We start from the raw sequence: 23,680 nt of genomic DNA on the forward strand, positions 1-23,680 counted from the left end.
TTGGACGGTTATACGATAATTATTTATGGTAATAGATGTGCAACGCAAGCCCGCGTATGGGATTTATAATGTAATCGATATCCACGGAAAAGTATCGGCTCGTTGTTGTCCCGTTTTTATCTATACGTTTCGAGGGAGACCGCGAGAGCAGTTCGAACGAGTCGCTCCCTCATTATGCGCCGCTACACGCGACTGTTCACACGTGCACTTATTTATGTGTATATATGTATATATATATGTATGTATATATATATATATATATATGTATGTATATATGTATATATGTATATACATATATATGTATATATACATATATATGTAGACGGAATTACGAATAGACTTTGAACGTCATGAAAGTGAAAAGCAATCGAACGCGAAAGAGAACGTTTGATTTTACAAATTCATTTGTATACGCGTATATATACGTATCATGTATATTTATTTTATTAGAACCCATTATTATTTCTCGTTGCAGAGGGTGAACCGTATAACGTGATCACTTTTACTCATTACAAAATTAAATACACATATTGTTAAAAGAGAAAATGAAAAACAATTAGCAATTGATCATTTTACACAATTCACGCTTTACGTACGACGGATTATTATTAAATTCATTTTTATCGAAGAATGAAAATAAATGGAATAGAAGTAAAGGGGAAAAAGGAAAACGATAAGATATATATACACACGGATACAAGTCTACACATATATATATATATATATATATATATATATATATATATATATATATATATATATATACAGGTATACTTATATACAAGGTCGTGGAAAAAAAGGAGCTCACTCGCGGAATATGGCTAAGTAATTGTATGCGGAAGTGTAATGGCGCGATGGTGGACGCGATAATTAAAGGGCGTGACTGGCGAGAGCTAAGATATAGACGCGTGACGCGTGCTCGCTCGAGCGAGCTCGCTAATGCACGCACGCATCGCATTACGTCGCGCGAATCGACCACTACTCGGGGCAAAGAGCCCCTTTTGTGGGATAAAGGAAAAACAAGGGAGGAAAAGGCTACGAAAGGGTGCCCCTCTTCTCTCGTAAACACCTTTGTCGAATCTCGACACTTTTTCTTGCGTGTTGAATTGAAAATCCAAACCTCATCGTATTCCTATTTTGTTTTCAATTCAATTCCTGCGTTGCCTCGTCTCTTTATATTCGTATCGTAAAAGGCTTCGCTTTCTCTCATCGTCCTCCCACCACCCTTTCTCTCTGTCTATCTCTCTCTCTCTCTCTCTCTCTCTCTCTCTCTCTCTCTTCGTCTCTTCCTCTCTCTCTCTCATCGTCGTTCTTCACCTTCACCCGGCATTAATCCACTCATTTCGAAGGCTCCTACTGACAGACGTGAAATCATATTATCTTTCGTTGACGCATCAAAATATGAAGTACCACGCGCTCGCGAGCCGCTCTTGTTTATAAGCTGGCATTACGGGACCGTGCGAATAATTTCTTACCGCACGGTATACGCGTAATTATCTTGCTCGAGGATTATATGCCACTTGCGCGGAGGTCTTTAAAATAAACCGTGGTATATTCGAGATCGTGAAAAAGCCGACTGATTAAAGGGATAAAGGGCGGAAAGAAAAAGGGTGAGTGCCTACGTACGTCTGTGAATTTATATGTGCGTAACTATTATACCATAATCGAGATACTTTCATAGCCTTGCACGATTATTTAGTTGTTTTATTATCTCTTCAACTTTTTCCCCTTTAAATAATATCACAGTAGAGATCACCTACGTGAACGTCTTGCGAGAACACAATATCCACTGTTATACTTGTTCATTATGTTTCTAGTAGAGATGGGTCGGTAAACGAGACAAAGATTTCAATCAAGATATGGTACTCGACTCCAAACAAGGATTATCTTAGGGAGACCTTATCCAGTAGGGACCATCTTCGTTTGCAAGACGCATCTAATACGCAGATTAATTAACGTTTTCAAGAAGCAACGGAACCAATTTACGAGGAGCATGAAAAACATTATCGAATTTGGAAGTACCCGTATTCAACGAAACTTTATACTCATTTTGTTTTATTACGTCGAAGCACGGAGCTAGCGAAATTTCGTTCGCACGAAAATTATTTTTGTTTGGAATTCGACCGTTTAAAGGCTTCGACGAGGAGCTTCCGCCGAGCGGAGCTAAGTGGAGGACCTCTTTTTCGTGCTAACTCGCAGTTTCCGAAATTCATGAATGCGAATGTATGGATGCGTACATGAATACGTGCGTATATGCGTATAGGTTTATACGGGAGCGAGAGCAGCATTCGAAGTACTCACTTTAATCTATGAACAAAAAAGAAGGGGGTGTTGGTAAATAAATCGATGGAAAGCATCGGCGCGCAACGGGAAAAGTGTCGGCAATACGCGAGAGTACAATGAGGTATTAATATTCCCATTTGGCTTCGATTTCCTGGAAAAACGTTTGATGGAGATAAAATTACCAGCAACAACGGTACAGTGTCACTATAAATCAACTCCATACTCCTATCGATATCGTATCGAATGAAATCCAAGCAATTATGCCGAGGCCGATTGAGAATAGAGCCTTCAAATTTCGTTTCGTATCGCGTTCGGCACTTTCATTTTTTTTTTTTTTTTCCTTTATAAAAACATTTATGCAACATCTTAATATCGAACATTTCTCTTTCCAATTTTTCTCAAACAATCGAATATCTTTACATTTAATTACTATTTGTTATAAAAATGAAAGAGATCATTTCGAACGTATAAGCTTACCTATTAGGACGTTTCGCCTATATATATATTTCGTTTGTTATCAACGATACACTGATAAGAAAATCGCTTTTTCTCTTATAGAGAAAATCAAAAGAGCAAATAGCTTTTGTAGAAAGGACGAAAGTCAATGAAGCTTGATGCCTAACCGTAATTCTTCCCAAACGTTAGCTCTGTGTACGGACACTCTCAATAGGGTTACCGTATCAGTAGGTCGTCTGCATTGGTGTAGTGGGATACAGTGGTTCACCCCCGTGGTGCACCCTCTGATAATAGCATTATGACTCGCCTGATTGTGGAAATAAACACGGGATCGTATGGGGCGCGACGTGTACGTGCGTATACATATATATATATATGTATAAACGCCTACACGCATCGGCGCGAACGCGTTGCCCCGGCGCGGTTCATTAGGCCGCTTAAATGCAACGCGACAATAAATACGCGTCCTCGGTCAATCGATGGGATCAAAAGAGAGAGAGAGAGAGAGAGAGAGAGAGAGAGAGAGAGAGAGAGAGAGAGAGAGAGAGAGAGAGAGAGGGAGAGGGAGGGAGGAAAGGTGGGAGGGAGAGTATGTCGTGAAACGATCGAACCGTCATTCGATACAATCGTACTACGGTTTAATGTACTACAAGCAGCAAACCGATTGTTTTTTCACCATTAACGAAAATCACGATCAAAGGATAACACATCGCGAAAAATTCGGAAAATTTTGTTGATAATTGTTGGAAAAATTCGGAAATTGCTTTAAAGATAATCGCGAGATTTCCATGGTATAATAGTTGTAATTAGAATGAAATCACCGAGAAATAATTCCACGATACATTTTGATATTTAGTAAGGTAAGATACTATACAAGCTTGTACGACGGTAAAGCAATATTTAGGAGGCTAGATACGTGCCTGTATAACGTGAAGATATACGAAAGGCGCTATTTTTTTCTATCGTTGGTATTATAACTTCCCTCCTTTAACCGGACAAACTTAAACCGTGGTAAGTTTTTCGATCAATAAACGAACGTATATGTATGAAATTTATTTTAATTAAAAATGAAATATTTAGGATGGAGACAGAATACTTGAAATAAATAAATAAATCGTAAAATGAAGAATTAGGATGCATAATGTTTTTTTGTTTTGTTTTTTAATTGGAGTCCGATACAAATGAACAAATGATGAAAAATGAAATATTAGTGATGAATTAACCCGTCATTATCGGTTAACATGTTAATTAACGCTTCAATTACTAAATAAATGATACAGATATTATTTCGCTTGTTTAAATCATCGTATATCGCGCTTTTAACGCGATCAAACATTTATGTAGGATCTAGAAATGAAAGAAAAGGATAGAATTTAAAAAGAACATTAGCGGACTTGGAATAATAAGGACGATGGAAAGGGGTGTCGAGACACAAACGCCAGGAATATTTCTCGTAGAAACGATGTGACGAGCAACAGGCACCTCGATTCAAGAGCACGTGCACTCGGGCTGCCTCAGAATCTTTGGTATTTGATCGGTATCGATGGGGGCCAATACGTGCGTATCGAACGCGGAGAGGCGCGTCGAAGGTACGCGCTCGCGTTGTCCACGCGCCTCTACCAAACGCTATGGTATAGAGAACGCGTCTCGACGTGTGTGTGTTTGTGTACTGCCAGTTGCTCGTGTAAATGGGTAATAGGGTCAGCGTGCTAGCGGGACACATGAAAGGGGGTTGCTACCCCCTTTTCGTCACCCTCTCATCCGATCGTTCACACAACAAGTTTCTCTCATCGATCCGATCGATCCTACCGATCGATTTCGCTTACTCCTATTTGCAAATACAAAGGAGCATGATTCTAGTCATCGCATAACAGATAGATTATCGCACAATGAACAATTGTCGAGATCGACTTTAACGAAAACTTGACGAGATTCTTAGTTAGTCATCTTTGAATTTTCGCATTTCTTAATTATATTATGATCCAGGAATGAAATTGATATTGTATATGATTACAATGGATTTTCAATATAAGCTGTTTAGTTAAAAAAGATGAGAAATATTGTTTCTGAATTTGTATTAAATAGTTATTATATTTGTAATATTTCTTTCATAAATATAGACACTTAGAACGTAGAAGCAGTGTTATTAACAATATATTGCAATTTGTGTAGGCTTGAGAAAAATCGAAATATAGTAAAATTCTAATCACGAATATTACAATCTTTTGTGTACCATAAACTCGTCTCTTTGATGTATTCGTTGGTTTCGGAGAATTACGGGTTAAAAGTTTTGTATACTGAACACGGTTGTGGAGTCCAATAATTCCGGGCTGTATAGAAAGAGACATATATATATACATATATATATATATATATATATATATATATATATATATATGTATGTATGTATATATTTTGGTTTCCTTTTTACAACCTCGTAAATCGCGTTTCCGTTAAACTGCGCTTTTTATAAAGTAGTTCGAAAGTTACGTTATCCGTTCCTATTTTGACTATCTCAGTTGGGTGACGGTCACAATCGTGGCCGGATTATCTGTGCGATATCGACTATTTCATTCGCTTGCTCGGTCAGCTTCGTCGACCCACGAACTACCAAAATGATACTGGAGTAGGAAGTGTTGGAAAATTTAAAAATACTATACTTGCACACGCATACTTCCATTCCCTCGATGCTCATTAATTATTCCCGCTCGAGGTGAGTTCACAAAGTCGTCTCTCGCGTGACCAGAAACTCGAGGGTGTGCCATAGTCCTTCATCCGCCTATTCACCATTTCTCAGCATTCTCATCCGTAGTGTATTAAGACATTACGATCTTAGAGATTACGTGAAACTTTTTTCCCCGAACTTATCTCTCTTTAACATGGTAAATGCTTCAGTATACCTGACTTTTTCTTTTCCTCTTTTTTCATAATATTTTTAAACTTTATGTAAATTCTCGTCGGATGAATTTTTTTTTTTCCATCAGAAATCAGGGCTAAAAGATGATCAATTAGCTTTAGAAAGTGAAAGAAATAATACAAGATAGTTAGTTAAAATCGAAAAACGGAAAAGCCGAGTTTCTTCTACGTCTTTCGGTGTCCGAGAAGTCCGTTTTACGAGAGTATTCCGACAGGAAGAGCTTCAGGGGAAGGTTGGGGTAAAGGGTGATGGTAGGGAGAGAGAGCAATCGACGAAGCTAGAGGCATGTAATAAGAGAGCAGTGCTTTCGGCTCCCTCACTCTCTTTCTCTCTCGCTTTCTCTCTCTCTCTCTCTCTCTTTCTTTTCCTTCCTCCACCCCCCTCTCTCTCTCTCTCTCTCTTCCTCATTCTCTTACTCTTTCTCTCTTGCACTCCGTTTCGCTTTCTCTGTCTATATGTATCTCTCTTTCTCTCTTGTACGTTGCATGGGACGATGTTGTCCAGTCGCTGGATCTCCGTGCATGGGGGTAGAAACGGAGGTGAAACGAGGGCCGAGGGGTGTCCAGTGACGATGGGTCGTCATGGCAACCGACTGCACCACCTCATCACCCCGTGCATCCCCCATGGCTGCAGTTCGAGTTTGCGAGCGGAACTGCATCCTGCGGACGAGGGAACCCTGAATTTCGGTGGATAAGTACGGAGCCGTGCGGGGTGAAGGGTAGTCCGCCGGGAAAAGGGAGGAACGGACAGTCACCCCTACGCGAATCTATGTCTAATGATTATCGTTGCCTTCTCGGGGCCGTTCGCGTGTAGCCTCTGCCGTCTCCTCGCTTGGACTCGTTCTGTTTAAAATAAAAAGCTACTTTCAATGATACCGAAACGAGCTATAATATCTCTGATTTTTTTTTTTTTTTTTTTTTTTTTATGTATTATATATACATACTAGAATATCGATTATATAAATGAAAATTTTTTGATAAAAGAACAGTAACTTTTCTTATGATTTTGACATTGTCCAAAAAAAAAAAAAAAAAAAGAAAAAAGAAAAAAGAAAAAAAAGGTAAAGAAAAGAAGATATTCCTCTGGATAGATTTTTATAAATAAAATCGCATGAAATATCTAATATTTTTATTCTTTCCAAGAGAATAATGAAACTCTAAGCCTTACAAAATATTTTTAAATACATATTATATATTACACGTTTCACCACGATTTTCATTCTATAAAGTATAATTCGATTTCTATTCAATAATTTATTTATTTCAATAAAATGAAAATATAGAGGAGTTATGTGCGCGTTAATGCAAAAATTTCACGAGGTATGCGGATGCATTATTACGCCCACCACGTAATTTGAAAAGCGGCTACATTTTTGTCAAAATTTTTGTTAAAGAATAAAAAATAAAAGTAAAAGAAAAGAGAGAGAGAGAGAGAGAGAGAGAGAGAGAGAGAGAGAGAGAGAGAAAAGAGCAGTCGTGCGAGGAAAGTTCCATGATGTCGTTCGTCTCGTACGATGAAATAACGATTTTATATGTTTTATCGATAGAAGAATCTTACTCTATAGCGTGATAACAACGACGTAAAAAAAAAAAAAAAAGAAAAAAAAAAAGAAAAAAAAAGAAACGAAGAGGTGATAGGAGAAAGGTATTCTCGATAAAATACTCGAGGATACACGCTTAGCCAGATTCGATCGATCTTCCTTCCAGGAAAATATCGTTGAGTCGAGCCAAGTCGAGCAACGAAATCGGTAGATTTATAATCGGTTGAGCTATAATCGGTCTAGTCGATGATGAAGGTAAACGCATAGGAAAAGAGAGAACTAGACCGCTGACAAGGTGGTTGTAGGGAGTAGCCAGGTAACGTAGGAGTCTCGTGTAGTACAGAAGAGAACGATCGAACGATAGACAAATAATGACTTCTGCTCTGCGATAAGAGCTAGCCGCGATAACGGTCGACTCGTTCGACTCGGTCGACTCGTTCGACTCGGTCGACTCGGCGAATCTCCTTGAACCAGGCCAATCGTCAGCGTTTTACGCGAAACACGACATTAGGGCTCACCTGGCTCGCCTGATGGACGTGCACGCGACTTTGAAAGTTTTTCGCGGGGACGACGGTAGCGACTCGACTAGTAGCGGTTCTACTACTCCTCCTATACGGGAAGGCGCATTACAATATTTATCTTATTTATCGGAGGTTTGCGCCATTTTCTGATCTGATTCCGCGATAGCGGTCACGTACAACCCGTGGCGACGGAGACAACACACAAGGTGGCGTGCCAGAAAATTATTATATGCCTTACTTTGCCGTCTGTCTGCCGAGTGAATATTTTATTAATTCCATAAAGCCCGTACACTGGACTCTCTCTCTCTCTCTCTCTCTCTTTCTCTCTTTTCTCTTGCTTTCATTCTCGCTTCTCAGGCAACGTCGATGGAGGTGTCTCTCGTTTGGCACGAAACGATCAGTGGATAACTGATAATTTTACGTTAGAGACGAAAATGATGTCAACGTGGATACACGAAGCGGGTATTCTCGTTGGCTCAATTTGGTCGCTCTTTAATATTCGTTACTTCAGCAGTTAGCATTAGACTTCTTCGATATTTCGGGCAATTGTATGAATCTTCTCGTTAACCGAAGAAAGTCCTCATAAGATCGGTCTTCGGCTTCCATGTCCTCGAGCCATTGAGAAACACGGTCACGCGCGGATCCATAATGGCTAGGAGCCAGAAAGTTTCGTCCTCGAAGGGAGAAGAGCCGAGTTCTCGCGGTATCCTTAGGTCGAAGGATACCCAAAGCTGGCAACTATGAATTTATGCAAATCGAGATAAGACTGGCAGATTTCCGTGACCTCGACTGCACGAGTCTCAGCCATCGGCGTATAGCGCAGCTTGCGAAGTGGCTTACCGTTTGGACTTCGTGCCCTCCGGACTAACTAGACTAGTCAAACGGTCCGAACTATCCTCGGACTTAACCGACTGTTAAGTTCGACTAGAGTTACTCGCAAGACCGAGCCCGTGTAATCCAACGGATCCTCGGAAATGCTTCGGCGTAAACGTCTAAGCGTCGGTCCTTGTCCCTGGACGATTCTAAATTCATGACGTCAAATGTAAAGGAACTTACTTATATAGAGTATACAAGTTTTACTCTTATAAAAGTAAAATAGTTTGATTTGACGTGTTTAACGATTACTTACTTGAACTTGCTAGATGACTTTGTAAAAGAATCAAACAAGTGATATAGATCTAGGCCGAAGGGCATGATAAATGCTTTAATTAGAAACATCCACATTGTCTGGATAAAATCGACGTCGTTCGAAGCAGCCGTAAAGACATGGAAAAAAATAGCTACGTACGCGTACTAGGTAGATACATAGAACACGCAGGTTTTGACATTATCGCGATCGCTACGCGTCCTAAGGGACCTGTCTTGATTTCAAAATCGTCTTCTTTTTTGTAAACGCGTCGAGCAGATCTAGATAGGTTGTACGCCGACTCATTAATATTCCATGACGGACTTAATTGACGCGATATCAACTAGGGACCTTGCGGAAAGTCATCGAACGACAGTAGTGTGTCCGCTCTCAGGGAAATAACGAATGCAAGGAATCAATTGTGCTAGCCGAGATAGTCCTCGTCTCTTCCCGCAAGGTGGGCGCGCGCAACGTAGCTTCGACGTAAAACTAAGAGCTAGGGAGCTCAAAACCGATAAGATCGTTCGCGTGAGTCTACTCGGGGGTAGTTTGCCCCAAATGGCTAGTCCCATTTCCCTCTTTTATAAGTAGCCACCGTTTCGACGTATTTCCGTCGTTGCGACCACATAACGCCCTTTTCTTTTTCATCCTTCCTGTCTTTCCACGTTATAAGCTACGTTTTCGTCAATTCCCCCTCCCTCGAAGCTCCAATTACAATGAAAAGCAATGATACACCATGTGACTGTATTTATTTCATCTTCTCAAGTATCTTACATTATGTTTGATATCTTACGCGCTTATCATACTTCTTATGTGATAAAATTGATAAGAAAAGTTCATCGATAATCGACTATATCATACAAATTTGAATGCTCTTCTCGGGCATGCATCACTTGACTTTCTTAAATTCTACGACGATTTAAATACTTCCCCCTTCATAGCGGACTCAAATTTTATTCGAAAAAATTCTGTAGAATCAAAAAAAAAAAAAAGGAAAAAAAAAAGAAAAAAAAAAGAATAAGACGAAGGGGGAGTGGGATTCGAAAGAGACGATAGCAACTAGCGACTGGTTTATTAACGCCAAGCCGAGTAGCAAAAGCGGTGGTAGGAGCGAGGCCGAGGGTGGATTTGAGCTGAAAAAATCTGCCTATTCCTTCGGATTCCGAGCTGTTCGGGGTGTCCTTTTCCCCCTTTCTCTACGGAGGGCCGCGAAGAGGTACTTTTCGGGGCCGTGCGAATCCCAACGAACAACCGAGCGAGCGAGTGAGCAAGCAAGAGAGAAAGAGAGAGAGAGAGAGAGAAAGAGAAAGAGAGAGGGAAAAAGAGAAACAGAGAGAGAAAGAGAGAGAGAGAAGGGGGGAAAGAGAGAGATAGAGAGAGAGAGAGAGAGGAAGAGAGGAAGAGCGATAGAGAGAGCTGGCAAGCTGAAATCCTGACGTCCTGACGTGGCAGTGCGAGAGATCGAGCGCGAGATCGGGCTTACGAGTGCCCGCCGCGCTTCCACTTACACTTGCGCGCTTGGACGCGCTCAGCTAAGCTCAGCACATTGCTGTATGCCTAGCGGCTTTACCCTCGACAATGTTTTCATATTGTGCCGCGCGCCTGTTTATGGGCACGGGCCGCCTACTTGGCCAGCATTTTGCTCGCTTTTCTCCGCTTCTTCTCTCTTCTCTTCTCTTTCCTCTTCTTGGCTCAGCTCCTTCTACACCATCCGCGACTGCAATCTCTCTCTCTCTCTCTCTCTCTTCTTTCCCCTCTTCCTATCTTTCTTTTTTTCCCGATATCTCGCTATCCTTCTTTCTCTCTCATCGTTGCAAGAATCAACGTGTCTCTTGGTTTTCAGCTTTACCTTCTTGTTCTCTTACGAGAACGAGCTTAAAAGCGCTGAAGGACTCGCGGGACCTGCCTCCACCGCCTCATCGCTGGAGAACTTGAAAGGAACCTCCAAGAGAGATACTCGACTCGGCTCGAGTACTTCCCTCGGCTTACCGTTTGTCTCCGCTTCTCTCTCTCTCTCTCTCTCTCTCTCTCTCTCTCTCTCTCTTTATCTCTCTTTTTTCTCTCTCTTCTTCTCTTGCTCGTTCTCTGTCCTTTCACATGCTCTTCCTCTCCTTCTCTTGGTATATTTTCCTTCTTTTTTTTTTTTTCGAACCTACCCGAATCCAGGCCCGAGTCTCAACATGGTACAGCTCTTCGCGTTCATACCTGTTCGCACGAGGACGACTTTGGTGTGCCTGTTCAAGTACGTCGATGGCGCCCGTTTATTTCTTCTGAATGCGATTCGGTCCACCTGTCGTTCTTCTCTTTTTTCATTACTTTTTTTCTCTTTTCTCTTCTTATACTTCGCACACCTTCGCGCTTCGCGAAAGAGAAAGGACGGCGAGTGCTTGGAAGAAGTGCGACGAATCGACGCTTCGAAAAAACGTTTTGGCTATTTTCTTTTCTTTTTATCTTTCTCTCTCTCTCTCTCTCTCTCTCTCTCTCTCTCTCTCTCCCTCTCTCTCTATCTTTCTTTCTCGTCGTCCCTAGCTTCAGGCGTAATCGTTAACGATAAGATTTCATTACTTTTCTTTTTAACTTCGTCTTTTTTAACTTCAAAGATCTGTCGATTTATTCAATCTTGACAAATTATCTTTATTATTTTATAGATAATCATCTTTTATAGAGAACGATTTGACATGGATAAGATCGGATACGTATATGGCAAGAAGCATGAGCTATGTAGTCCATGTGTTAAAATCGTAAGCTTTGATTTTAAATATCTATGATCATTATTATTCTATCTTAAAAAGGTTTATATGTTTGTAACGTCCACGTAAGACAGGGAGATACCTTATGTCGTGCCTGGGGATACCATATGGCAATTAAGCTAGAGGGAGATAAGGGATACGGAGCAAATATTTGCAGGGTGACGCCTTTACTTGCGCGCTAGTAGATAGGACTCTTTTTATGTTATCGACGTTTTCAAATATTGTAATCGTGATAGTTAATATAATTGATGAGAAATAACGTCGATATTACGATGTTACGAAAAGAATCAAATTTTTATTTATACTTTCGAAACTACTACGATTCCTTACGTAACATTACCTTCGGCTTGTTTAAACAAGGATAAAAAAAAAAAAAAAAGAGAAAAATGCTGCGGAGAGAATTGTCGAGATTACAAAGAGTATCAATACGAAAAATATCTCTTTTTAATCGATATATTGTCGTAGTTTATAAAATAACGTCCAATTGTTGCGCTTAAAAATAGTATGTCGAAATACTCTTTCGTTTTTAGAGACGAATGAAATAACAGTATGTACTCCGGCATGTATTCTTTTGTTCGTGAACATTATTGTACCATCATAATTCATAGGGAAATAGTAGGAATCATTTTATCGTTATTACAAATCTCACGGATAGTTTTCTTTTTCTTTTTGAAACATCGATAAAATCAATATTTTGTAATATTCTAGGATCTATCTTAGAGAAAAAAACATAATTGGATTTATATGTTTATATTATAATTTTCCTGAGAATTGGGGAAGGGTGAATAATCGATTTAATTAATAACTCTCTCAAAGAAGTTTCCCTCTTTCTCCCAGTGAACTTCTTTGAATCAACCCTTTCATGATTCTGCTTTTTTTTATATCGTTTTATATTATATATATATGTGCGTGTATACATATATATATATATATATTCCTCCTACTTTACATTACGTATATTTCGTATTCTTTCTATAAGCTACATACCTTGAGAAGAAAAGACGAACGTCCGTTAAAAAGTTCATGGTGGTCAACGAACAGCAGACAAGCCGAAAGTAAAAGAGTCGAGGTGCTTAACTTTAAGCCGGCGCTAATGAGATTGAAACACAATGAAAATGTCGTATAACGAGTGGAAGAAGCTTTTGGTCTTTGAATCAAAGTCCGGCTACTTTCCAAAATCTCTGAAAAGCTCCTCGACCGGTCGAAGTGCAGCCGTTAGATGCTCGACGGTAAAAATTTTCCGAGAAATTTTTAGTCAGACGAAAAAGATCTCTTGTCTTTTCGTCGATTACATACACTATTCAAGAGGATATAAAATTAATGAACTTATTATTATTCTGATCGCAATAATCCAAATCGAGAATTCATTTCTTTTATCTTCTTAAAAGCGAATATAAAATCTATTTTAGATTAATTATTGATAAATACGTCATGATATTAATAATGCATCTTATTTCTAATAGATGTGAGCGAATCGATTATATACGATAACTTAGATAGGTATATACGAAAGCTATAATATAAGGGAAAATAGAATTTTAAAAAGAATGTTCGTTCGACATTTTTTCATTGAATCCGAATCTTCTTTTAACGATCTTAAAACGAAAACAAGTGCGTCATGATAAACGTGTGTCGTTAACGTATACGTCGCACTTTCGACGTATTTAGATTCAAAGATACATCACACACACACGCATACATACACACACATACACATACACATACACACGCACACACATATATACATACAGACATACTAGATACATAAGCATAGGTAGGTAGTTGTAGACGAAGGAAATCGTCGACGAGAGTGATGATTTCGAATCTACCATATGGCAAGGTTCTACGTTGTGCTTATCAAGAGATAAGTCGATGCAATTAAAGCGACTCTTTCTCTCTCTCTCTCTCTTTCTCTCTCTCTTTCTCTCTCTCTCTCTTTCTCTCTTTCTCTCTCTCTTTCTCTCTCTCTCTCTTTCTCTCTTTCTCTCTCTCTTTCTCTTTTTCTCGCACACGTAGGCACTGTCTACCTGTCCTTCGCACGTAGGCAACATGTCGAGCTCATTGGGATTTTTAGTCCATGTGGCGGCTCGCTATATAGCACCTAAGTCTTTTTATCGGACGAAGGTACGCCTTTTAACGAGCGTACGGTAAACCGAGATAGGAGATAGCGGATTTGAATGCTCACCGTGCCATAACTATAGTCAAGGCAAATGACGAGAAACGTTGGGAAGAGCTACGTGTGATTCGAGAAAATCCGATGAATTTTTTCTTGCGATAAATCTATCCGCTTTCTACGTTTCCTTTTTTTTTTCTCTTTTTTTTTTCGTTTCCTTTATTTCCCTCATTCTTTTTTGTTTTTTTTTTTTTTATAGAAAAGATACGACTATTTATTTATCTTTTTTTTTTTTGTTCAAATTGATCAATCGAGATAGTTTAACAATTTCATTCATCGTTTCCTCAATTACTCTTTTGTTTTTCATTTATAATATCGATACTTAATTAAAAGCTACGTATTTTAATGTGTAGATCTTTCACATACTTACGATTTATAATATTTATTATTCAATGTATACATTCTAAATATTTTCGTTTTAATATAATTAAAGATGATTTTTTTTTTTTTTAATTATAATTAAAGATGACATTTTCATTATGCCATAACTCCATATAATTTCAATGATTATCTTTATATAAATGAAAAATTATTTATCTTATTTATTGCCATGATTGCGCGATCAAGAAAGGGTTAATAGTTGATCAGTAAGATTTTCCTTTCTTGCCCAAAATTCGTTCTCTCTGAGCCATAAGTTCCTCGGCGGTGATAATGACTTGGCATCTATGCGCCTGTGCGTTGCATCTTATGCTTTGACAGCATTCACGATCAACCACACACTGTAAACAATAAAATATTAGTCGATACAATTATACTAATTACTAAAAGCAATTTACATGAAATGAATCAGAATCGTTTAGATATATTAGATATATATGTTCTCATTTACTCGTATATAATCAGAACTTTATTTATTTATTTAGCTATTTAGAAATATATATATATATATATATATATATATATATATATTGTTTTCTTTTTATCGTTATAAAACTGTATTCGTCGATATTTTAAAAAAATGATAGAACGTTTTTTTTATTGACTTTCTACGTAATAACATATAATAACATAAACGAATTTCATTCGTATCGATGGGAAAATTTGCATATTTAAATGGCGAAAGTCAATATATGATTATCATTGAATACTAAAGTTCTAACCTTATTAAGATGCGCGAATGCGATGAATTCACACGATTAGAATTTCCAATTTGTGACTTCACTTTGATTATATAGTATATAGAATAAAATATTAATAATATAAGCTAAATAATCAATAATAGGACGATTTAATTTAATAAATAGCTAATCGTATATCATTTCTGTTAAAATGTCCTTGTATATGGAAACACGGACTCAAGGTCATTACCGTGAAACGAATTTTAACATAAATCGAAATATTTATGTATGTTTTTTTATTTTATTTTTTTTGTTTTCCTAATAAACGAGAAAGAAACGTAAGACTAGAGAGATATCATGTGAAACGATCGACAAAGCAGAAAAACAGGCTGTATGTAAATGTGTACTGACGGGGTCACCGTGCCGACCGCAGCGTGAGTTATCGGGAGCAGCCACGATAAGTGTGCTAGCAAGAAGAGTTACAAAAACGAGCAGCATGAACTTCGACATCTTCGTTGTTTCTTGGAATTCTGTAAGAAAAACATTGTGATCTAATTAATAAATGATCATTAGTTTAAAATATATTTTTATTGTGAAATTTTAATTATATTGCCAATGAATAATCGTAATACTGTTTTGGCATTTCTAACTTTAATCTCTTTCACGAGGAATTTTATTCAAGGTTTTAAAGATCAAAAGTAATATTCGTGAAACACAGAACCGTCACGCACGAACACTCTCATACATATGCTCACTAAAAGAAAAAAAAAATCACATGCACACACACATAGAAACACAGGCGATGTATATCAACGATTATACAGGTGTGTAGATAAATGAATCATTACTGGTTGCCCTGACTCGTTCTTGAATAAAGGATCCAGTGACTAAAGACTATACACACTCATGGTCGAGCATGTATGGGCGTTTAATCCACTTTAAAACGTTTATTCTTCGTTACGTAGCTATTGGAATAAATAAAGACGATTGTTCGAACACGTATACGTGCGAATGTGTGAAGAGAAAGTATGTCACAACGGCATCTCGAACCTTTCAAAAAATATAATGTGAAAGATCTCCTTTAATAAAAATATTCACTTCTTTTTAACGAAACGATCGATATAAATATGTAACAATAATCGACGCAATCCGTGTGATTAAAGAAATAGTTTTATATTATTATCACTTGATACTTACAAATGGGCTTATTATTCTCTAACGAAATATAAACTACGCACAGATTCCGTCGCTAAGATATCTTCTCGAGAGTTCGACCTCGACTACCTTCCTTCGTTCGTTCTGTTCAAACTATATACGAAGTGTGTATACATATATGTATACACAAAGTATAGAAGTAGGAGAAACGGTGACTTTATGAATCTCGATGGCTTCTTCGAAACATATATGAGTCATTTACGAGCGAGTTTAGGCTCATGGGTCGTTTCAATGAAAAATGACCCTGTTATCTTACTTCTGTTATCGTTTCTTAAAACATATTCATAATATAAATTTCATATGTTGTTGCTTTAACAAGTGTTTTTTATTACTTTATAAAACTTGTATCGTACATAAAAAATAATAGTTGATAAGTTATTCGTATTTTTTTTTTCTGTTTTTTTTTTTTCTTTTTTTTCTCTTTTTTGTGTATAATTAAATAAAATAAAAAGGAACGACTAATGTACGCCATTCTTTATTGATCATCGTGCAAGAATGAAAATTTTATTTTTCCTCGAGATTTTATATCGACTGTAAGTCTTCACTTTCTGCGCCGTACGGTATGAAACGGACAAGTGCCTTTTGACTTTTGCACCGATATTCTATCGAGTGCATATTGCACGCTTCGTACATTCCATTGATCTCTCCACAAAGCCCTCTTGTTCTTTAATTCGCTTGACAGGAAATAACAGAGGAAGAAATCGAGTCACACACTGTTATTGCTCCTTTATTTCGCAACGGTAGTCGGAGAAAAGAGAAAGAAATACACAACAATACGATTTTTATCCATCATCGAATATATCGATACCGTTATATTGCGATAATAAGTAAATGTTTTACGTCTTTTTGAGGAACTTAAGTGATTCTATTTTCCTTTTTTTTTTTTTTTTTTTCTTTTCAATTTAAATAAAATATTCATGATATGCACGTTTTAAAATTAGTATCACGATAACAATTTTTTTTTTTTGAATATCTTATCTGTATTATTCTTTTTTATTTAATTTAATTATACTGTAATTTTTAAAGAAAACAAAAGTATGATAATGTATAGAGTTTTTATTTTCAATAAAATTATCATTTATTTCAAAGATTTTCATTAAGTTATATGATCCTTAATTTCATTGGTGCTCAATATATATTTTAAATATGTCCAAACCATAATGTTACATTTGATTTTCAGATAATTAAAAAGTATAACACGGGTTGTTTATTGAACGATAATATTTTATGTGGTTGGTGGGTATGGTGGTGGACCAATAGGTCTGGTATCTGCACCGGGAATTATCAATCCATGTTTTGGAACGCACTTAGCCGCGTAACTTAGACAAATAAGATTACGACAGCAATCGGAATAAATTTGACACTGTAAAGGAGAAATACTATTTAATAAATTTGTCTATGAAATTTGATTGTTATCCTTTATTTTGAAACAATTTTCATTTTAATTTTCAACAAAAATCGTAAATAGATAAATATCACTATCAAAGCTTTAATTATTATAGCAAACTTACGTATCCAAGCCACGGACTGCATGAAGCTTCTGATTCTTTAGGCTTAGGCGCAGCAAGAGCTAATGCGAGGAGAGCAAGAAAGATGAATTTTTGCATGATTATGCGTTCTTTTTGTCCTACAAAAAAAAAAAAAAAAAAAAAAACAATATTCAACTTATATATGAATCAAATGTATTATACAAAATGTATTATACAAAATAAGAAAGTTTTTATTCTAAACGTCGAGATGAAATTGTAATGATAATAATAAATCGAAATGTATATCGGAAAGAATAATATTTGATAAATAATAATTAATAATAAATAGTTGAAAATAATAAATCGTTAATATACTTGCCGTGCTAAATATTAAAATAGCAATCCGTGTTAGAAGCACAAGTTACTTATAAATCTTACTTAAGAAGATGATAACTTACTAATTTCTAAGCGGCGATAATCTAGTATTTATACGATTTCTTGACGTACAAGCTGATAAAAAGAATACGTAATAGAATATCTACCTGCGTATATTTTTTCTATATAGAAAATATCATTTATCTTTTAACCTTCATTTTAATCGTTGTAAAATCACAATAGTCATACTAATATTTATTTTATTTGTTTAATAATTGTACAACATAATATATATCGAACAATAGAGTATATGCATTTTCTATCTGATGAATTGATATGTATAATAAAACAAGTACTTACATGCTAAATTGTTTTTGAAATTTATGTATACGCATACTTGTATACTTATGTATATTTCAATATATATACTTAACATTAATAATATATGAGGATGTATCCGTAAATATGTATTTTTAAAATGAGAAAGAATTATAATTAATAACATTCATCGAATATCTGATTTATTAATTACTCGTTTTATTATAAAGACTTCATAATAATAAATATATATTAAAACTATTGGATTGAATAATTATAAATTCATTTATATAAATTCCTTTAGAATTATAGATCTATCAAAGAAAGCAAATAGTTAAATAAACCGTATCTCTTATCGTTCTCTTTTTGTCTGAAACGAAAAGGGAATTAAATTTTTTTATATTAACATTAGAATATTACGCATTATGTTTTATTCATACGTTAATACCATATCGATAAAACCAGAAATCGAAAAGCAAATATTTTTACGGTGATATCATTCGATCTTGGATTTATCTAAGGTAAAAAAGATTTTATATCGTACTATCGACGAAATTTTCATGGTGAGTAATATGATAAAAAAGAAAAGAAAATTTGTTTTTAATAATACATATATATTTTCCAATTAAATAATAAGTCAAATTAAAGAAGTCATTGTATACGATTAATTGATAAAAAATGTATATTTGATTGTAAGCCTACGAAATAACGTGGAAATGTCAGTAAGCTCATTGTGATTACTGGTTGCCATCACTGTTAGCGTCAGCCAATGGCCAGTTTCCACCCTTTGTGCAACGATTAGCCCAAGGGTTGCATATCAACAAACCACAGCACTGGTTACTGTTGGAGCACTGTAAAAATCGAAACGCAAAGCTTATCGATAAAACAGCTAAAATCATGGGTGGTCGTATAATAGCACATATGTTATACAAAATTTCGTATAGATTTGTTAATTGATTAATTTTTTTTTTTTTTTCAATATATAACTCATTATCACAATTTTATTTCACCAATAAAAAGATACTTACAGGCTGGCCTGGTTGTAAACAAGCCATGACACAAGTCAATGTCAAGAGAGCAAAGTAAAGAAGCAATAAAAGCTTAGCCATTTTATTTTATTTTTTTTTTTTTTTAATTTTCTGAAAAAAAGATATATAACTTTAATTAATTATGAAAATAATGAAATTAATTAAAGAATTAGAATTAATTAATTTGTACAAAGTTCTTTAATTACGTCCTAGAATTATATCTCACCTTACAGATTTCACTCGGAAATGTGTCACAAGATTTCTAAACCGTTCTAGCGTTAGCATGACATATTTATAGTGTGTCCACATAAACAAACAAAGATAAAATTGTGTTTTATTAACTAATGTTATATGAACATTACCTGGATATCTTTCACAGAAAAAAGAAATATTGTTTACCATATTGTTTTTCTAACAATATTATCATCTATCAAGGTTCATCGATCGTAAAATATCACGTATATGCTGTATGTATAAAAATATTATATAAAGCTATATAAACGCTGCGCTCATTTTTTTAACGTAAATTACCCCTTATTGTCCCACACTCGCGGAAATAACAAGACTATTCTTGAAATTCCAATCATCTTGATAATTTGATAAGATTCACATGATGTTTGCCCATCTATGATCTGATTGTGAACTAAAGAACGCTTATTTCAATTATTTCAAAAGATTGCTTCAATTTTTTGATAGAAAATATAAATATTTTATTTGATTAATAAATATTATTTGATATATGTATATATATATATATATTTATTTATTTATTACGTTATGTGAATATATAAAGAAAAGAGGCATCCAAAGAGATTATTGATTTGTGAAATTTTCCGCTTGTACATATGCACATAAATTTGAAAATTAAAAAAAGTGTGATCGTAAAGTAAATAAATGATATCTCGTATGATTTTTTATTGAATTTATCATCAGTAAAAAGATCTAATAAACCTCCCTGATATTTACGTATGCTCCAAACTAAAATTATTCTGTCTGTATTTGAAGCAATCCCGATATAATCTATATAATATTATATATTGTATTATTACGATAGTATATATATATATATATATATATATATATATATATATATATATATATATATATATGTCTCAAGTGTATCTTTCGAACAAGTGATTGATACACAAAGGAGAACAATGTTATCTTATTTATATCTTGCAAATAGATAAGATCTTGAACGTAAAATGTATTTGTATATTTGTTTTAGTCACTGATAGTGGAGAATCGAAAATATTTTTATATATTGTGACTAAGAAAAATAAACGTATGATTTAGAATCATACGATGATATTACTGAGATTGCGTTCCTATCGCTCGGTATCATAAAGCCATGTTATTTCGGAATGAAAAATAATATCAATTTTTATACATTGTTCATATATTCGCCGAGGTCTTCTATATATAATGATATACATTCGAATATCAATATATAATAATCGTATATTTTATGGTTGATCGATGTAAGTATTACATATTTAAAACGTCATTGATTTATTTATTTAATGTGATACGTATAAATGATTAGTATGATGATACTCCAATTTATACGTTTAAACGAAAATTTATTCTATCGAATGCATACGTATACCAAGCAAATATTATTGCATTGATTTAAATGTGACTCTTGCGATTGTCGGATTACATGAAACACAGATATCCCGATTGATTATTTAAACGTGTTTAATGATATTTGTGCTATTTATTTTCATTCACGTAGTAATAGCCAGAATTATATATCGTCGATCAGATAAATAGGGATTATGCAGTTAAAGTCTTTTAAGTTCGTTTTATTTTGTTGATCAGATAATTGTAATTTTGCGGTTCTTTTACCGAATCTAATTTTTTTTTCTTTTTCTTAAAATATCTTATCAAAATATTGAAAAAGATTTTATTAAATCCTATACCGACTTTTACGGTTCTAACGCATTTTGACAAAAAAAAAAAAAAAAAAAAAAAAAAATAAAAAGAAAAAAAAAGAAAAAACACAAATGCGTATTGAATCGATATCATTGGTAATCATATCGTATAAGATAAAATTTTAATCTCGTGACTCGTGCATTGATAAAGAGGATACTGACCTACTAAGTTAAGGGAATTATTTTGAATTCTTCATCATTTAAAATTCTTCCGTTGAAGTTTAAACAGATAGAATGCATATTTTTATATGCTATATAAATATCTATTGACAAAAAAATATTAATAAGAAAAAATAAAGACAGATAATTATAAGATTAAATGAAGTAAACCTGTAATTGATATTAAACGTATAGTTTTATTTTACATTTTTATAATAATAATTGTAACATTTATATATTTTAATAACGAATATCAATAACACGTTATTAATCGTATTAGATTAATCAACATGTCCAATTATATATATGTGTGTTTCTGTTTTAATTTCTTCTTTTTAAGGTACACACAATTTAGCGTAGCTATCACATCTCAGATAAAAGCAGCAATCTGAATTGCGTTTACACTATAACATTAAAAATAAAAATATTTTAGACAAATTTTCTTATAATCATTTATAGCTTTATAGCTTTCGATGAACGTATTCATTACTTTCTATTCATTCAAACGTTTACTTCGTAAACAGCGGTGACTCGATCGAAGAGATAAAGTGTAATTGAATAAATACGTGTTTGCTCAAATATTTACGAATTTAAAAAAAAAAAAAAAGGTACAGTCTCGCTTGCTAGATTTTAAAATAAATTGACCACAAAAAGTGATGAATGAAATACGACATTCTATCTCGTGATAAGAAATGTTCAAAATGCATGTTAAAAATGAAATAATTAATAGGAATAATTAGTTTACTAACGTGAGCAGCCTGATGACCGCATCCGGCTAATTGTCCTTCTTCGTTTTCTTGTAAGGTTGGTGCAGCCAAAATAGTTTGAACAATGATGCACATTATTAGTGCAATAACGAGTATTGAAAACGTAACCTTTGACATTTTAATAATATTCTATACAAGAAATTAAACGATTGGTATTATAATGAATATTAAGCTTTTTAAAAGAGAATTTTTAATAGAAATATGTTAAATAAATTCACAATTTTAAACTATTAAATTTAAATAGTTATATTTTCTCTGAAACACTTAATGCTTCTATCGTCTTGATTTATTGACTTATGTTCAATTTCGATACCTATTCCAATATATATTACCGGTAAAGAAAGATCGTAGGAAATAGATTACGAACACACACACACACACACACATCGATATATACAAATAATCGTATACTAATCAAAAGACATTTATCTGTTTTTAATATATTTCAATTAATTTTTTAATAATCGGGGAAGGCCTGAAATATATATATATATATATATATAGATTCGATACATTGTAAGATCACATAATACAATATAAATATAAATAGTACATGTATATGTTTTGATTTCTAGACATTGGGGATGGCCCTCTGTTTATCAATAAGGATCGTCGAAAGATATAATGAACGATTAAATAATAGTATCGAATCAATCACCGAACGATCAACTTGCCTGCGTATGTGTGCGTATGCGAAAGCACGAGCATAACAGGATAAACGTTCGTAAGGAAATTAATATCATTACAATTTTATAATATTAATTTGGAAATTATGAAACGGGCGTTTTTGTTTAATTATTTATATTCATTCAATGCCCATTTCATAGTTTCCAATCTAATAATATATTTCAAAAACAATTTTGTCTTATTAATAAATAATATTATATAGTATAACATTAGTAAGTATATGTGGTATAAACGTTATTACGTGTAATTTTATTAATTGTAAATCGTCGTCGGTCGTTCGCGAATACATTAGATAATGGGAAAAGAAATTCTCATCTATCGAATAGAAAATGCATATAAGCGATGCTCTTTGGAGCATCTCTGAACTCCATTTAAAATAGGGGGGACAAATAAAAAAGCGTTGCGATTTGGTGTCGGTAGTAATCGTCCATTACGCCTTTCGGGCATGACGTCGGGGATAATTGGCGTAGCACGCGGGCGTAATATTTCAGAACACCTGCCGTGTAACGCGCTCACATGTCAGGCGACCTATCAAAACCGCTCTCTAAATTGACTCAATTGTCGTTGCCCGAGGGAGAAACCTCCTCGTTCGGATATTTTCGGTCGCTCGATGAAACCATCGACCGCGGTTGAGAATTTATCTTTTTTCCTCACTTTTTTACGATCTTTCCTCGAGAAATCGAATCATTGTCAGTTTATTGTTTGCTCAAAACAATCTTATAATCGCATTTCACACTGACCTCTGTCCGAGAAGAAAATCTAACTGAGAATACGACGTTCTTGGTAATTCAACGTCAAGAGGAAAATGTTTTATCGAAAATAAGATAACGCCGGAAATATCACACTCGTTATGCATCATTCGAATTTCTCGAATAAATAATAATCAATAATAATATATGGA

At 34.8% G+C, this 23,680-nt stretch overlaps 1 protein-coding gene and 3 long non-coding RNA genes across 4 annotated transcripts; all 4 read right to left on the reverse strand.

The window, feature by feature from the left end:
* Positions 1–14,132: 14,132 nt before the first annotated feature.
* Positions 14,133–15,354, reverse strand: LOC124425549 (omega-conotoxin-like protein 1). Its single transcript, XM_046966020.1, has 2 exons — positions 15,236–15,354; positions 14,133–14,485 (listed from the first exon to the last, which is right to left on the reverse strand). Exons 1-2 carry the CDS (start codon positions 15,332–15,334, stop codon positions 14,351–14,353), a joined length of 234 nt encoding a protein of 77 aa, XP_046821976.1. The 5' UTR covers positions 15,335–15,354; the 3' UTR covers positions 14,133–14,350.
* A 3,440-nt stretch (positions 15,355–18,794) lies between these two features.
* On the reverse strand, positions 18,795–19,340 carry LOC124425455. The gene is made up of 2 exons (XR_006942510.1): positions 19,230–19,340; positions 18,795–19,052 (listed from the first exon to the last, which is right to left on the reverse strand). It is a non-coding gene; the product is annotated as an uncharacterized LOC124425455 (long non-coding RNA).
* Positions 19,341–19,455: 115 nt separating this feature from the next.
* On the reverse strand, positions 19,456–19,854 carry LOC124425456. The gene is made up of 2 exons (XR_006942511.1): positions 19,629–19,854; positions 19,456–19,501 (listed from the first exon to the last, which is right to left on the reverse strand). It is a non-coding gene; the product is annotated as an uncharacterized LOC124425456 (long non-coding RNA).
* A 1,648-nt stretch (positions 19,855–21,502) lies between these two features.
* Positions 21,503–23,676, reverse strand: LOC124425437. Its single transcript, XR_006942507.1, has 2 exons — positions 22,075–23,676; positions 21,503–21,729 (listed from the first exon to the last, which is right to left on the reverse strand). It is a non-coding gene; the product is annotated as an uncharacterized LOC124425437 (long non-coding RNA).
* Positions 23,677–23,680: the final 4 nt, after the last annotated feature.

This window comes from Vespa crabro, chromosome 7 (genome assembly GCF_910589235.1).
Source record: "Vespa crabro chromosome 7, iyVesCrab1.2, whole genome shotgun sequence".
NCBI classification, from domain to species: domain Eukaryota; kingdom Metazoa; phylum Arthropoda; class Insecta; order Hymenoptera; family Vespidae; genus Vespa; species Vespa crabro.

Bases quoted from the DNA above. Each gene is read 5' to 3' on its own strand.
- LOC124425549 (XM_046966020.1), bottom strand. From the start codon at position 15,334: ATGTCGAAGTTCATGCTGCTCGTTTTTGTAACTCTTCTTGCTAGCACA. The intron at 14,486-15,235 runs GTCAGTACACAT...TATTGTTTACAG, and splicing joins GCGGTCGGCACGGTGACCCC to TGTGTGGTTGATCGTGAATG.